A 17,894-nucleotide genomic window follows, 5' to 3' on the forward strand; every position below is an offset into this window, starting at 1 on the left:
AGGTGGATGAGGAGGGAGAGAGAAGAGATAATGAAAATAAAATTGCAGGATAGTGTAAAAAATTTCCATCAAAAGTAGTCACCAGTGTCGTTATGAAGAACTTTCAATGTTTGTTTCATGAAAAGCATATCAGGAAAGAAAAATGAATGAATGAGATCTTAATGTTTGTTTTTTTCCCCCTTTGTGGTACCAGAATTGAACTCAGGGTATCACACATGCCAGACATATGTTCTACCACTTAGTTGCATCCTTGATCCAAAACAATTATTAGTGTAGTACTTAACACACACAAAGTAGTCAGTGAATATTCATGACAGAAAAAATATGTTTGCAAATAAACGGTAGTTTTGCAAAATTAAGGTCCAAATAAATGGTAGTTTTGCAAAATCAAGGTCCCCAAAGTTTGAGATATGAAAGACACTAGCAGATTGCATTATGCTGTCCCTTCACAATGAGGCAGTGTATCTTCTGGATGTGAAAATGATGTGGAAGCAGAAGTCTGTAGCATTTTTTAAATGTTGATGGGACAAGACTGAGAAAAGAGATGTAAACATTTATATAAGGGATCATTAATAGAATGAGATCCTAGGGAGTGCATAGTGATGAATTCCAGAGAACAGGAGAAAAGGATTGACTGAAGGAGGGATTCTATGACTTCATCCTCTATGGACTCCCCCCTCCCTTTCATGGATGGGAGGGATGCCTAGATGGATCTAGAAGGATACACAAATGGGTGTTGTGGTAGAGCAATGGGGATGAAGAATTAAAAGACTGGTGCCGAGCGACTTTGCATTTGTTGTACATACATGAAAAAAATTTGCTGATAGTTGGAAGGTGAGTTAGAAGTAAGAGGGGAGTGGTAGAATGGGGGAAGGACATATGCAAGGAAGTACTGCACATTCATTGGACAATATAAGCCCAGTGGAGGTTAGTTATTAGTATATTTTCTTTTAGCCTCACAGGTTTTGGGGTTTTCTGCATTTGATTTTTTTGAGTTTTGTTGGCCTGAATGTTGGGGCAGATTTTATTGTTGGAACATCTGGCTTTATCAAAGGTCAGTTGATGTTGGGATAGAAATACAAGAACATTAGAAACTCAAGGGATTGTTAAGGAGGTATTTAGACAATGGGTCTTGGATTGATTCTTTTCTAAAAACAAATGTCTAATAAATTGTTGCAAGGAACCAGACCCAATTCTTGGCACTAATTCATTGGGGACAACAAGTCACCACTTTTATGACTTCAGTGGGACAGTTATAATGGAGGACAGGAGATATGAACAATAAAGTCATAGGCTGGTAAGTGTTATCAGGGATGATGTATGGTGGATAACTGTGGGAAGCTAATCTGATCATTACTCTGGAAGGGTGTCCATGACAAGGTAATAGTATTATTACCGAGACCTCAAGGAGACAGTCAGCCATGTGAAGAGGGAGAAGAGAGTTGGGGGGGGGGTGGAGGAGAGAAAGCACTAATGTAGAGTCTCTGAGATTACAGTTTGGTGAAATGTTAAAAAAAAAAAAAAAGGCCAGCTCCGATGAACGGAAAGTTAGAATGAAATGACCTAGGAGTGAAAAAGCAGGAAGGGGCTGTGTCATTTAAGATTTTCCAGGAAGCAATAAGGAATTTTGATTCCATTATGATGGCAGCAGGATACTATTAAGTACAAAACAGGAGGGATGTGATCTTATTAATATTTTTATAAGTTTACTAGCTCCACTCTTGAGAATAGAGGGTGGGAGTGGAAGCAGGGAATTTAGGTAAGCAGTACTTATAGGAGTTCAGGAAAGATCTGATGGGAGTTTGAAATTGGGTGTGCTAATGAAAAGGTAGATGGATTTGAAATATATTTGGATATAGAATCAGCAGCGTATGATATGGACAGATTGGGTTTGCTCTACCTTTAAGATAAATTTAGAGTTCTACTTCTTTTTTTTTTCTTTTTGGGTCACACCCAGCAATGCACAAGGGTCACTCCTGGCTCATGCACTCAGGAATCACCCCTGGCGGTGCTCAGGGGACCATATGGATGCTGAGATTTGAACCCGGGTTGGCCGCGTGCAAGGCAAACACCCTTCCCGCTGTGCTATCACTCCAGCCCCTAGAGTTCTACTTCTTAACTATGTCCACAGCCAAACTCTTGGTCATAATTTTCTACAAGTGTATTTACAAGAGCCTTCCCACTCATTTTTATTTTTCCGCTTTTGCCACCTTGTATCGACTCTTCATAAAGAAGCTAGAATGAGCCATAGGTTAGCCTGTGGCTTGCTTTGGCTTAAAAATTTTCAGTGGTTTCTGATTTCACTCAAAATTTGCACTATAAAAGTGGCCTGCAAGGTCTCTCATAATCTAGCTATCGCTTCCTCGACAGTGTTGAGTGCGATCACCTATATAGAGATACAGCTAAAGAAAGAAGGTTACAAAGTGTGCTCTGGTTTTCTAACATGGACATATTGTAGAAAAGTGTCCTATGGCTTCTGAGGAGCCCCTGGAAGGACAGGAAAAAAACTCTATCACAGGAGCTAAAAGAAGAAGAAATAGGGGGAAAAAAAGAATGATAACAATAGTGACCCGAAAAAGATAAATAAAATAAGAAAAATAAAAGCACTGATAGTCATAGTAAAGTTAAAGAAGAATTTTTTTTTCTTTTTGGGTCACACCTGGTGATACATAGGGGTTACTCCTGGCTCTGCACTACGGAATTACTCCTAGTGGTGCTTGGGGGACCATATGGGATGCTGGGAATCGAACTCAGGTCGGCCGCATGTAAGGCAAACACCCTACCCACTGAGCTATCGCTCCAGCCGCAAAGAAGAAATTCTGTGTCCATGGTTGCATAAGATAACTGAAGATTGGCACACTTTGGCCAGAGAATTGCTTTTTTTTTTCTTTTTGGGTCATATCTGGCAATGCACAGGGGTTACTCCTGGCTCATGCACTCAGGAATTCCTCCTGGCGGTGCTCAGGGGACCATATGGGATGCTGGGAATCGAATCTGGGTCCACCGCATGCAAGGCAAATGCCCTACCTGCTGTGCTATTACTCCAGCCCCCTGAGAATTGCATATTTTTTTTTGAGAATTGCATATTTTAGATGAACATGTTGAATGTCATCATGTCAAGTTCTGGACCCTACCATGACTCTGGGTGGCTTAAGTCTAGTGCTTACTTACTAAACTTTGAGTAAGTAAAACAGCTGAGAGTCCAGGAGATTAAATTGAATGCTTCTATGCACTGTGATCATCTATATCAAGGATAAGTTTGAGGCTGGGAGTAGGCATGTAAACAGGCAGAAGAGATCAAGTGGCTAATGTAATGGCACTAGACTTTGGTGATATGTGATACATATTAGAACTCTGTATCACTGTCACTGTCATCTCATTGCTCATCGATTTGTTCGAATGGGCACCAGTAAGGTCTCTCATTGAGAGACTTATTGTTACTGTTTTTGGCATATCCAATACGCACGGGTAGCTTGCCAGGCTCTGCCACGCGGGCTCGATACTCTCAGTAGCTTGCTGGGCTCTCCGAAAGGGGCGGAGGAATCGAACTCGGGTAGGCCGAGTGAAAGGCGAACGCCCAACCGCTGTGCTATCACTCTAGCCCTAGAACTCTGTATATAAAACATTTATACAGACTGGGGTAGGACACTTTACTCCCCAAATGACACAACATTGAAAACACATGAAACTTGATTTTTTTGAAATGACCAAGATGGAGCCAGGTGTCAAAATCTTCACTGTATGAGGGTCTGTTGCTGGTAGAACACATGGCCAAAGGGTGGAGGAAGGCTTTGAAGCTTCATGACATGGGCTCCTGAGGAGTGTGAGACCTGCTGCCCAATGGCCCAAAGGCTTAGCTTTGGTGACCTGGGAGAAGCCAGTCCTACATCTGTAGGCTCAGGTGTCCTGGGACGTTAATAACAGCAGCAGGAACTGTGAACTCAGGTTCCATGTTCTGCAAACAGCTGATAGATGGGTTTGGGAATTTGTAGGTCATGGCCTCGGGCTCCAGGGAGGTCAAGTGGAAAGTCTTAGAGAGGAAAGAGTATGCTCGAAAACAAAGTGATCTCAGAGAAACATGGGGATGGAGGTCAAAGGTTGCCATTCTGACCTCCTGCCCTTGCTATGAAAGAAACATCCCTAAACAGTTCACTGTTAGCATGACCTGGTTGTGGGCTAGCTGCCAGACTAAGTGTCTTGTGCCGCCCCCAGCCCCACCCCTGCCTCAGATCATGGAATGAGTTACTCCTGAATGGAGTTCTTTACCATTACCCATATGAATGTGGGCGGGTGTCTGCAAAATACAGTTGTTGTGGCTTTGGCCTGGAAAGCGCCTCTCTGAAAGTCATTGTTGGCTGGGCTGCTCTCGGAGGCCACGCCTGGAGTAGGAGAGCTTGTGCCATGTCATCACACAGGGAAGGATGCTTATCACTCTGGTTTCCAGGGGTCTGCCTCCAAGCCGCTTGAAATCCACCCTAACTTATTTCTGTTTGCTCATGAGCTCAGGGCTAGGGTACAGCACTGTTATATGCGGTGTGAGATAAAGGACAAAATATTTTGCTCAGAGTTACCTGTGGGTTTGAGGAAGGTAAAACATTATTTTCAATCCAGAGAAGAGGGGGCTGTCTTCCTCCCTCCTTCTCCAGAGTCATACTTGGGGTCATCAAAGTTTGCGATGGAGTTCATAGATGTCCATGATGACACAGGATTCACAGTGGCGCTCCTCAGACCCTGGCTTTGAGGAAAGCAAATTATTAGATATTTTGATGAGGTTTAAAAAAATAAAAAGAATCCACTAAGGAAGGTAGGGGTTTTAAAGGAGTCTGACAATTTCCAAGTTCTTACTAAGATTATGCTTATTTAATATGCAACTGATGACGTGACAAATAAAAGATGAAGCTCTATGCTGAAAATATCATGTTCATTAGAAAATTCTAAGCAAAATTTTCCTTTATGCCCAGAATATACTGAGCATAAGTCTGATAGGAAATTCCGACTATTATTTAGGTAACCTTCCAGTCCTTTGGATTTTGATTGATTCAGTACTGTTATTGAATGACTTGCCATCATACCTGTAACTGTTCCTTCTTTATTCTCTGTGTTATCTATATTTACATAATGTGCTCAGTTCAGTCAAGAAATAAGCATTGTGTTTAACTGTCTATTCCTGCACATCATGTGTTGATCATGTTACTTTTCAGTAGGTCCTGTTTAATATTTCCTTTTAGATTAGACCTGAAAATGACATTTTGTCATTAATGTACGTTTAAGCCTCTCATGACTGCGTTTTATAGTGGTCCTTGTTAACAGAACCCTCCTGGGCCTCTGAAAACCTGGTAAACAATTCATTCTTTCCTTTCGTGGCTCTTCATGTCATGAATCATGAAAAAAATAACCGTGCAATGAAAAGTGTCTTTTCTATTTTCTGTTTATGCCTTTATTTGAAACCAAATTAGGTAATGTCAAACTTGCAAATATAACAAAATAGTATATGCTGTCTGAATATAATACAGGCCAAATTCTGTAAACTTAAATTAAACCAAGCTTGAGTTGACCTCAGTAGGAATCTGGCAGAGGATCTCTTTTAATTACCTCTGCCTTAAAATATGTAAGAATTTTTACATTGCTTTTCTCACTCAAGAAACAATGCATGAATAGCTAAACTAATAAAAATTTTAAATAGATACAAATCAAACTTGAAAGGTTTAAACTGTTGTTTTCATCCTGTAAGTCAGCTGAGAAAAAGCATACAGACTGTTGTTCTAAATTATGTCCATAGAGTATTTCAAATCTAGTGAATTAACTCTCCTCTTTTTTCCTATTTGAGCTCATAAATGTTAACCTCAGAAGTGCCTCAAATTCTTTCATTGAAATAAACTTGAACTGACAATAGCCAGATGATGTAAAATTGAAACTGAAATTCTATCCTTGGCCCATCCCACGTTCTTACCCATAGGTATTAGAGGAATCATAGGAGAGTTAGTGTTTTTATTGTACATGAACTGTAATATTTGGGCAAAATAGGCATATAAATTTCTTACTGCCAGGAGAAAGCAATTACCATAGTGAAGAAGATAGCTGGCAATAAATAAACAGAACTATGTTAGATAGTGAGCAAGTTAAAATTTATCTAGAATGACTTGGCTTATAGAAAACAGGTCTTTGCATTTATTAGATGCCTTCATTCAAGTGCCTTCATGAGAAGGAGAAATATGTCACCAAATCATCTTTTGTACATTATTTCAAAGTAAATTAACTAAGTTGATACATGCCATATTAAACGATAGAAGCTGAAAAGAAACCAGTTGCACATAGCAAAGCAAACAAATAGCAATTTGAAGGTGCATTTATTTTCAGTGGGTTCAGGATGTGTCTCGGGTGTGTCCAGTATGGGTGAGCCCATGGGTATGATCCCCAGCACTGCAAGAAGTGCAGTACAATACAATACAGTACAACACAATGCAGTGCAATATAAGTAAAGTACCTTGCTAGCCTTCTCCACTCTTATCTCATTCCTTAAAGATAATCATGAAGGAAGGGAGGGAGGGAAGGATGGATGGATGGAGGGAGGGAGGGAGGGAGGGAGGGAGGGAAAGATGGAGGGAAGAGGGAATGAAAGAAAGAAAGAGAGAAAAAGAGAAAGAAAGAGAGAAAAAGAGAAAGAAAGAGAGAAAAAGAGAAAGAAAGAAAGAAAGAAAGAAAGAAAGAAAGAAAGAAAGAAAGAAAGAAAGAAAAAAAGAAAGAAAGAAAGAAAGAAAGAAAGAAAGAAGAAAGAAAGGAAAGCTTCCTTCACAAGTATAATAGTATCTTTTCTCCAGCTTCATAATTGTGTCTGATACACTGAGAGCTAGATTAGAATTAAAGTGCTAAGATACTACTGTCCCTGGACACGAACCAGTTCTTTGGTACCAAAGGTGCCACATTCCCCCAATGAACCAGTTTAAACAGTGCCTCTGCTATCCCCAATGCCTTCTTGGGCGTAGGAGGCTCCACAACAGTACTTCGGAGCTTAGAGAACATTCCTGCCAGTTGTTAGTCTGAAGATGCAGTTCTGCTCAGGCCTGATGGGCACCGGGGGCCCCTGGACCTATCCTGTGGTCTGCGGGGCAGATCATGTGGTGCCAGGGATCAGGCTGAGGCCTTCTTTATGCCGGGCAGGATCGTCTGCTCTGGGTGCTGTCTGCCAGGTTGCCTGATTCTCTTATAAGTTTGCTTGTTTCTGAAAACAGTGTGATGAGGGAATCATTTGTGTGATTTCTGGAGATAAAAACAAGACAGTATTTTATGGCAGAAGATTCCTGTTTGTTTTAAATCAGGTAGCCTTATCTGAGTTTAGCCTTAATCCTAGGGCTAAGGGTTGGTTGGAAAAGAATTGACCGTGTTGACCTAGTTGGTGTAACTCTGATACATCCTCCAGAACAAAATAATAATTCTTAAAATTCCTCACAACACATCTATCACAGTTGAGCATACTCTCTGGAACACAAAGAATTGAGAAGTGGCCCTCCAAGCTGTGGTTCTACTGAGATTAGCCGTTTTCATCTTGATTTCATTTTAGAATTCAAGTGCGGCATATTAAACCTATTAGATAAAAATACTTTTAAAGTAGTTCTCCAAACTGTTTTTGAGTAGGACATTGTTTATTTGGAGGAAAGGCCACACCCAACTGTTCTCAGGGTTTACCCCTGGTTCTGTGTTTAGAGATCACTTCTGGCGTGACTGGCAGCAGGGGGAGGGTGAGGCGGGACCATATGCATATGGTAGGTTGGCCACATGCAACACGAGCACTTTATTCACTGTACGATCTTGCCAACACTCAATGATTAATACATTTGCAAGATTTAGAAGGTAAGATTCCCAATAGTAAGAAATCATTTTGTCTCAGAAGACAATTAGAAAAATAGGAAAACAGAGACTAAGAGGTGAAAACTGAACTCTTCATCAATCGAGGAATTGCAACTGAGAAATAGTTTGAGCAAGCAACTTTAACAGTACAAAAATTATTTATTTTAAAATAGCCTCACCATTCATGATTAATCATAAACAATAGTAGAAAATCTGTAGGTTAAAAAATTTGGTCAGCAGGGCTGGAGCGATAGCACAGCAGGTAGGGTGTTTGCCTTGCATGCGGCCGACCCGGGTTCAATTCCCAGAATCCCATATGGTCCCCTGAGCACCGCCAGAAGTGATTCCTGAATACATGAGTCAGGAGTGACCCTTGAGCATCACCAGGTGTCACCCAAAAAGAAAAAAAAATCGGTCACCTCTCCTCACCTTTCCTCAAAATAAATAAATAATACAAGGCTGTAGTTCCTATCGAGCAAACTTTAAGATATATTAAGGTTAATTTAATTCTTTTTTCTATTAAGTAGCCTTTCATCTTAAGCTTATACCTCATTTTACCTATCCATTCCATTGTTTTTCTTGTGTTATATGCTCATATGTAAATCCCCAGAATCTTGGATGAATGCTCTCTGAGGATTTCTCTAATGTGTACTAATGAAATGCCTACTACTTTAAATTTTTTCTCATTTGACCAAAGTTCTGGCAAACTAAGGTTTGTGGTTCAATTACAGTTTTCTGATTGTTTTTGCAAATGAAGTTTTATTGGAGCATAGCTCACTTACGTGGCCGACCTGGGTTCGATTCCTCCGTCCCTCTCAGAAAGCCCGGCAAGCTACCAAGAGTACCCTGCCCACGTGGCAGAGCCTGGCAAGCTCCCCGTGGCATATTCGATATGCCAAAAACAGTAACAACAAGTCTCACAATGGAGACGTTACTGGTGCCCTCTTGAGCAAATAGATTAACAATAGGATGACAGTGCTACAGCTCATTTGCAAACCAACCCTGGCTGTTTTTATGCTAGGTGTAAGAATTAAGTAGTTGCAGAAGATCATATAGCACGTAAAGCTTAAAATATTTACTCTTTGGCTCTTTGCAAACATTTTGCTCACCCTTGTGATACTATTTCCTATTATCACTCTATTTCTTTTGCTTTTCAATCTAATATTTAGGCTATAAAGAAGTAAGATTTCTGAATGTGATAGATGATGTTTAAAATGGTAGAGGGGTGAGAGTGAAAAAGAGTGCTAGAGAGTTTGAGAAGATTCTCTGTGAGCTGCGATGCAAATGGGGAAACTGGGGTTTGGAAAGGTTAAGTGACTTGTACAGAAATCACACCGAGAGCATGTGGCAGAAGTGGGATTAAACTCGCAATAACTCTAGACTCCACTGTAATACAGCTGTCTCTTCTAATACTCATGCAAACACAACACAAAACAGATAAGTAAATGGTATAGCAGGGAAGCATAAGCAAAATGGCTTAGTTTCCTTGAATTTGGCAGACCAGAGACTGAGTTCTGATGTGTTGAAATTTGGAATCAGTACTGATGACTGGGTTTGAATCATAGTCCCGGCACTAACTTTGGCTGAATCCCTTCAATTTGCTGCCTTCATTGTTTTTCGGCTGGGCGGGGGTGGGAGGGAGCGCCTCTGTAAACTGAGGAGGGCGTTTGGATGATCTCCACAGGTTCTTCTGGCGCTCACTTTCCGTGATGCTGTGAATTTAGGAGGTGGTGTTTGATCTGAGCTTCGGAGGGTGGGGTGATTTTGACAGGTTGCCTTGTAAATGAAGGGAAAAGGTATTCCAGGTGGTCGGAACAATTTGAGCAAAAACAGTGGCTAGTAACCGTGAAGAATTCTGGGAATGGCTGATCTGATGAAGGTAGAGTTTAATCCTGAGGAATACAGGAGAGGCACGAGGGGTCTAGCACGGGGGTGAAGGAGGGCAGTGTATAAATCATGCTTAGGAGGCGGGTGGTTCTTTCTGGAATGACAGACTCGGAAGGTTTTTGGTCTTTAGCATTCCTGTCCAGTGACCAGCCTCTGTCGACATGAGCAATTCCAGTCATACGTCTCCTCGAAAGCTTCTAACCCATTTTCAGACATCTCAGAGAGTAAGAGAATGCTTCCCTATACTGAGCCAAAACTTATCAGTTTGAGCTACACCTTTCCAAGTTTGGATAATGAAATGTCATTGAAAGATTTTTATATGGTTGAGGACCATATTCAGGATACTTAAGGGGGAATTTTTTGTTTTTTTGCTTTTTGGGTCACACCTGGCAATGCACAGGGGTTAGTTCTGGCTCTGCATTCAGGAATCACCCTTGGCGGTGCTCAGTGGACCATATGGGATGCTGGGAATTGAACCCAGGTTGGCCGCTTGCAAGGCAAACGTCCTACCCGCTGTGCTTCCGCTCCACCCCAGGAATGGAATTTTTAAAAGATTTTAAAAAGCACTTAATTTATGAAATATGTCTTATGTACATTCTCTTATATATGGGTGTGTCACCAGACCAAAAATCTATTGATAAGAGAGTTCCTGAGCTCACACTCATTCCATGGCTGACAAAGGAGTTTGGGGTAGTATTACTTCACCTAGCCGGTGGAGAGTAAGAAGTCTGGAGTCTGGGGGGAAGATCAGGGTTCCTGGAAGTTGAACAACTGACCAGATCAACCCAGGAGACAGAAGGAGAAGACAAGGAAGAGTGAATATGGAGAGAGAAGCATCAGTGAGTGTGACCGCTGTGTGACCGCTGTTCAGGGAGCGCTATTCAGTGGCTGGAGGGAAATGTGTGTGTGTGAAGTGACTTGGAGTGAGGCTGGCTCAGTAGGCACTGGTCATAAGGGGCTGTGTTTAGGAGGTGGTGTTAAGAATTTGGTATTTTATACCGAATATGATGTGAATAAATCAGTATCTTTAAAAGGTTTTTTTCTCCCCAATTCATAGGAGATGCAGTTTATATTAAATACTCCTTTAAATTATTTTAAAACATGGAAGATGGGGCTGGAGCAATAGTACAGTGGGTTGGGCTTCTGCCTTACATGTGGTTGACCTGGGTTCAATCCCCGGCATCCCATATAGTCCCCTGAGCAACACCAGGAGTAATTCCTAAGTGCAGAGCTAGGAGTAACCCCTGAGCATTGACAGGTGTGACCCCTCCTCCAAAAAAAAAGTAAAACATGGAAGATACAAAGGAAGAAATTAAGAGCACCTTTAATTCACAAACCAGGAATCACCACTCTTGTATGTGTATGCCTATACACACACACACATTTGATTTTGTGTATGTACATTTTGTAGTGCTTAAGGCTTACTCCTGGCTCTTTAGAGATCACTCCTAAAGGGGTTGGGGGGACTATTTTGGGTGCTGGGAATTGAACCTGGGTGGGCTGCGTGTAAGGCAAATGCCCTACCCACTGTACTGTTTCTCAGCCCCAACATCTTATATTTCTAACCAAGTATTTTTATATTGAAGAAAAATATGATCTTATTGCAAAAATAGTTTTATGTCTTGCCTCTCCTCCCCTCATTTCCTCTCTTCTTCTCTTCCCTCAGCTGCTCTCAGCTCTGTGGTTGAGGGTTGCTCCTGGTCATGCACAGGGATCTTGTGATATTGGGGATCAAACTTGTACCTTCTACATGCAAAATACTTATTCTAGTGTACTGAACTATATATCCCTGGTCCTTTATCCTACTTTTTTTCCAATATAACTTTGTAGGTCAGAATTTCCCAAGTCATGCCATTAAAATGATTTGAGAATTTAAAGCACTAATGACGTATAATAACCCCTGGAGATGACACATGTTATTACAGTCCATGGACACATAATGGTTTAAATTTTAATTTGCTTGCATTTTCATTGTTATGAATTATATTGTGATAGATTTGTTTATAAATTTGTATGTACATCTGCCAGTTGGAGTGGGTCCAGCATATCAGTGTTTGCCTTTTAGGAAGGGGGTGACAACTCCAATTTATGTATTTGCAAAGCCATTATGATAGTCTGGAAGGTGAAGGGCAGATTAGAAAGTGGTGATCAGGAGGGAAGCAGAGGAGAAAGACTATTTGAGCACCTTAAACCAAGTATTGAGGGCATTAGCTAAATATTGACAGAGAAAAGAGATGGTAACAGTTCTTCAGGCATATATGCTTATTTGCACAACAGAACTTTGTACAAAACTTGATAAAAAAAATCTTGACTTAAAAAAATTCTCTATCAGTTATAGAAAAAAAGGGGGGGGGAGGCGGGAGTTCTATTTCAAATTAGGAAATGCCCAGAAAGAAGAATAAGTTTGAACTATGGACTTGGAGTGGGAGAATTTATGAGCTTAATAGGTCTGTCAAACAAACTTTCAGTAAAATAGTTGATAAATGGATAGAAGCGCTGAGGAGAGAAGTCAAACAGGAGGTGAGAATGTGGAAGACGTCCCTGGACAGAGGTTGTTGCTGAGTCCCTCTGCAGGTGTGAAGGCAGATCCCGGAGTTCAGATGATTGGACAGAAGCCCACAGATTTCTAAGTCTGCTTCTAAGTAGCAGGCAAGGGAGACACCAGAGATGGAGCTCTAAGAAGTGTGAAGGGAACTGGAAGAGTCTGGTGTGGAGGAAGCCCAAAGAGGCAAGTGTTTGAAGAGAAAAGTCACCGAACCGTCCAGTGTTGCAGAGGTCAAACAAGAAAAGATTTGGAGGTTGTCCACAGAAGTGATTTCAGGTCACCTGTGAGTGTGGAGTGAGCCCCGCCTGAGGGTCTGGAAGCCAGACTGTAATTCTGAAGTGAGGACTGAAGGGAATTGAGGGGACGGAGTACCCCTGGGCCATTTTCTACCCCACCTTGTGAAGGGCTGGAGAGAACAAGGTCAGAGCTTCAGTGGGTGGTGCAGCAGAAAACTCATTTTCCCTTTATATTTATATTGAAAATGCTTGCTAGATTTCTGGATTGCCACATACATGCAGTTACCCTTCCAGCAATTACTATTTCCCATGTGTCACATCCTCATATTTGCAGTTCTTTTTTGGATATGATCTGCTCTGTCCAGACTTTCAGTAGAAACACATCGCCCAAGTGCCTAGATTCTGTCTTCAAGCTCTTGTTAAAGAAGTCAAGACGTCCATATTTGCTCATGTGGGCTCATTGGATTGTCTAAGACTTCCTTCCTTCTAAGCCTCAGTGTACTCATACATAGGATTACGAATATTACTTGTGTCCTTAAAGTTTGATCTTTACCTGAAAAATTGGCCAAGAATGGTAAATGCTTCAAAATTACAGTTTAGAGAAATATCTTTATTGTATTGCCAAATGCTGGATGACAGAGAGATTTAATTCTAACAAGCTCTAATTAGGAAAAAAATCAAAGGATGATGTCAACCAGAATCAAAGTGAACCAGAACAAGATACAATTTTATTGGTTCCAGAATATCAACAATGTGTGGTATAGTCTTATTCACTTCACATACTAGCAATGAAAATACTACAGACTGTCTCTAGGGGGTCAGACAATCCTATTGGACATATAATCATTTTGATAGATGTTTTTCATTGGTAATATGACACTCTTTGGAGTGCAAAACTTCTAAGCCATATGCTAAATGATTCTTGGCTTTGGAAAACAAAACAGCATGGCAAATATTAAGAATGTAGAATAGTGTGGAGTCTCACTGTGTTGTATCCATTGCTTTCTTATTTAACAGTGACTTCTATTTTCAAGCAATATTTCTTTGGGCACAATTGATTTAAAGGCGTGTTGATTGCAAAAACGAGAGAGAGGGAGAGAGAGAGAGAGAGAGAGAGAGAGAGAGAGAGAGAGAGAGAGCAGTTTGCATGCAGGAGTACTAGGCTCAATCCCCAGAACCATGTGGTTCTTCGGTCATGCTTGGGATGACCTCTGAGTGTTATGTGGTACGCAGAGGAAAAAAAGAAGAAAAAGACATCACAGGGTGAGAGAGAGAGAGTTCAAAAGACTGGAGTTTATTCCATGCATGCACAAGATCCCCAGTTTGATCCACAACACCACATGTCTCAACCTTCATGAACTTACTGGACCTATTGTCTGTTTTCAGAAAAATGTATCTGCTTCAAGTGGGCAAACAGAGGCCTTCCCCAAGCACACATATAAAATTGCACCCAAGACTACCGCCACCATCATGAATGGCTCCAGCACCTCCCATGGGACCATATGACCCACTTTAGGAAACTATGTGATAGAAGACAATTGCCCATACAGGATGTGAAATAAAGAAAACAACACACACATTTATTTGCTTTTCTCTAAGATTTTCCTCTGAAATTCTTTATGCTTTCTTCTTTTTCTTTGCTTTCCAGTTTGTTTCCCAGTGACGTATAGTATTATATCTTTTAACTGCCCTGACTTTACTTTTCCATGCAATCCTGACTAGGACTTTTAGTCCATTTCTTTCACCATCATAGTCAGCTCTCTTAATCTTTTTGCTTATTTTTGTTTGTGAGTTATACCCAGTGGTGCTCTGGACTTACTCCTGGCTCTGTGCTCACATGCAAGGCAAATACCCTATTTGCTATAAGTACAGCAAACCAGCCCCATCTTTATCTTTGACTTTTCATTGAGTCAGACTCAATCTTCCCAGGTGCAGCCTGGTCATATGACATCCTTGCAACTATAGCTGAGCTGTCGAGCACTGTTAACTAAAAGGGCACAGAAGTACCAGTTGTAGGCTCTAAGCTCATGGTCACCAAAATTGTTTAGACCCTTAAGATGGCATCAGTAATCCTTGATTGCTTCCCTAAGCCATCCTTCTTTTTGTGGCTATTCTGCGCTTTCATCCACCTCTTGAGCCTGTTTCAAAGTCATCTATTTCCTTGGTCTCCGAAAATCATACTGACCTATTTCATTGAGGTCTCCTCTCCAGAACTCATCAGGAGGTACTGCCTTCCTGCTACTCTGCCACTACCTACAAATTTCCTCTCCCTATAACTCTTCTAGTTATTTCACTACTTTTACCCCTTTGTCACCAGCCTACCTGAGAGCCATTGCTGCTTGCTTATCCTTCTTTTCTCTGGTTTCCATCCAGACTCTAGACAATGTTAAATTGTTAACTCTAACTAGATGATTTTCAGCCTTCATCTTGTTTGCCCTCTCTGGCCTCTAACATCATTGAGTACTACCTCAGAGTATCGTCTTCGGTTTTTAGCGCAATTATTCTTCTCTTTCTAAGGCCTTACAGAATAAAGGGTTTGGATGCTTATAATTCAATATTAACTATACTTTTAAAATTATGTGATACTTTTTACATTAATACTTTATAATTTTGTATATTAAAAATAAACAATGCCTATTAATTATTCCATGGTTTCTTTTTTCCTAGTTGATGAAGGAGTTTCCCCTTCTGAGCATGTTCAATATCCATGAAAACCTTTTAGAAGCCCTTCTGGAACTCCAAGCATATGCTGATGTTCAGGCAGTCTTAGCAAAGTATGATGGTAAGTCACTGGGAGTTTTTTTCTAGTTGGCTAGTTTTCTGTTCAGGAGTTTCAATGCCTAGAACAGACGGATAATTTCAAACTGCACAACGCTTGGATAGCTATCATCATAGAAACCTTTCACCTGCAACCCTATAAATTCTTAAGCTCTCTTGGTTAGTTGCCCAGAAATGTTGAGTGATCTGTGCCATTCTCTTCTCGCTTCCCCTCACACTTTCCCCTTATCTACTTTATGGTAAGGAATCATTCAATTCTATGCAAATAGTACAGGGCCTGTTGGGATATCACTAATTGTTCTAACCCCTGCAGTGACCCCTACCTTACCCCCTATCACAAGGCTAATTTTAATTTCTACCTCTGGGTCACATTGATGCTTTGAAGCAATGTAGAACAGCTACTAGTCCTCGACTATCCCAATGTCTGCCTAGTAAATATTTGAAGATAAAGTTATGTTCTCTTCGTCTCCTGTCTTCTCACTGGCAGAATACCTCTATTTCTTCATTTGAGGGACTTTGAAGTGATTTGCCATGCAATTGAACTTACTCCATATTGCCTGTTTTGTCAGCTGGGGGGTTTGGGGTCACACTTGGTGATGCTTAAGGGAGACCATGACTTGCTGGGGATCAAACCTAGTATTCCTTGTGTAAGGCACACTTCATTATATCTGTACTCTTTCTCCAGCGCTTGCCTGTTTTTTGTAATCCAGAAAAATACACCTGTGTATTCTAGAGATTTGAGAACTCGTCTGTTTGTAATACTGTGTGTGGAATCACTGTTAGGTTAACTGTACAAAATGTATTCACATGGTTACTATGTTCTCGCTATTGGAATCGCTATTGGAAATATAGCAAAAGAGCATAATCTCTGTATGCTCTTTTGCTATATTTCATTAATTTTCTATAAAATATATGTTAGGGAATGGTTTTCTTTTTCCCATGGCAAATTTTTGTTTTGTAAAATTTTTCTTAGCAAACATGTTTATTTAGTGCACTTAAGGAATTATTTTCAGATTTTCATAACATACATAGAGCAAACACACAGTTTTTGATAGGCAATCCTGGAATAGACTGGCATTATAGCCCTCTGAAGTGAGAGCACTAGGGCATTATGAGACTGCTTTTGTTTTGACTTCTTGTTAGTTCTTGCTCAGATTGATGGAAACTAACAGCAATGGCATCGCTTGGCCTATGCAAACATGTAATAAGATATAGGCTACCTAATATGGAACTGATTTTAGCAAGAAAAGTATTTGTGGTGTGTACTGTACAGTAAACAAAGTAAAGATTGCTTGGCCTTCATTCCAGCTCACTTTTATTCTCTGTTTATATGCTGGAATTTCACTGTGTGACCTTGGGAGTTTAAGGCATAAGGTTACTTTATAGGAAAAATGCTCATACATTGAGAGTCCCTGGATCCAAAAGGACCCCAGTCTCATACACTGGCTCAGAGATAGTCAGATGCTTTTTCAGTTGCCACCCTGAGCCATCAGTGCCATAGCAAGGTTCCAGTTTATCATCTCCAGAATCAACCTTAAGTAAATCTGGTCTATGGCGCCTTAAGAAGAAAGATTTGAGCTCTGGGATTTCAATTCTCCTAAGGCTCCTTCCATTAAAGGAACCAACAGCCTTGTGTTCTAAGAATGATTGTAAAATAAAGAAATGAACTCATTTGGAGCCTTCTGTTGACTCCGTGTATTCCATTGCCACAGCCTCTGTTCCACAACAACCCCAAACTGATTTATTAGATTCTGATAACATATGTTCACATTATTTGTTACAACATCGCGTCCCACCCTCCAACTAAAACTTGGCTCACACTTTGCAAAATTCTTTTGTTGCAAATGGACAGACTCACCATACCAAGGCCCTAGTGTTGAGCTTTGTTTATGTTGTGTACCTGGCAACAGAGACGATGTTCTTATTCATTATTCATGGAAAAAGAGCCTCATTAGTGGCAGGACACATTCTGTTGCTGAGATGCCTCGTTAGGAGTTTTGAGAGTTTTGAGATCAGCTGTCAATAGACTGCAGATGACCTAATCTCGACTGAATTCTGGAGGGTGTTTTGGTGTGGACTTGGCACAGGCCTGTATCCTTTACAGTAGAAATATAATGAAGTGGCTGCCGAGGTTACTGTTCTTGAGGCGTCAGCTGCAACCATGCAAGCCTAGTACAAACAAAACAAAACAAAACAAAACAAAAATGTGCCTTTTCTCACCTTATGCCACCAAGTGGGCTCTTTCACACTGGCCCCGGCTGCTTTTCCTCGAGACCCAGAGGACCTGAGCTGAGCTGTTTCCCTGCACTCTGGTCCTGTGACAGGAAGGTATTTAGAAGACCTGGAGCAGAGACAGCAGTGGGGGTGCCCTGTTCTTCACCCTGGTTCCGATGTCATCATGCTGATCTATGAGATGCGTTGAATCCCGGCCTCTTCACCCCTCCTCCCAGAGCAACACCCAGAGCGGCAGGGTTATATGTTATCTTTGCGAATTGGAATTCTCTGGTTGGAGAGCTGTTTCTTGGATGGCGTGTGGGTGCAGCAATCCTTCCTTATTACATTTACTAGGTGACGGTGGCTAAACTTTTTAAGTAATGTGTTGG

General features: G+C 41.0%; 1 protein-coding gene across 6 annotated transcripts in view; it reads left to right on the forward strand.

Annotated features, from left to right (window-relative positions):
- ST7 (suppression of tumorigenicity 7) overlaps window positions 1–17,894 on the forward strand; it is a 294,315-nt gene that overhangs the window by 216,457 nt on the left and 59,964 nt on the right. For all 6 annotated transcript variants that reach the window (XM_055147437.1, XM_055147168.1, XM_055147250.1 and 3 more), the window contains one exon: window positions 15,181–15,295. In XM_055147437.1, the coding sequence (XP_055003412.1) occupies window positions 15,181–15,295 (115 nt within the window). The remainder of the gene's footprint in view (window positions 1–15,180; window positions 15,296–17,894) is intronic.

The sequence above is a fragment of the Sorex araneus genome, chromosome 1 (genome assembly GCF_027595985.1).
Source record: "Sorex araneus isolate mSorAra2 chromosome 1, mSorAra2.pri, whole genome shotgun sequence".
Classification (NCBI taxonomy): domain Eukaryota; kingdom Metazoa; phylum Chordata; class Mammalia; order Eulipotyphla; family Soricidae; genus Sorex; species Sorex araneus.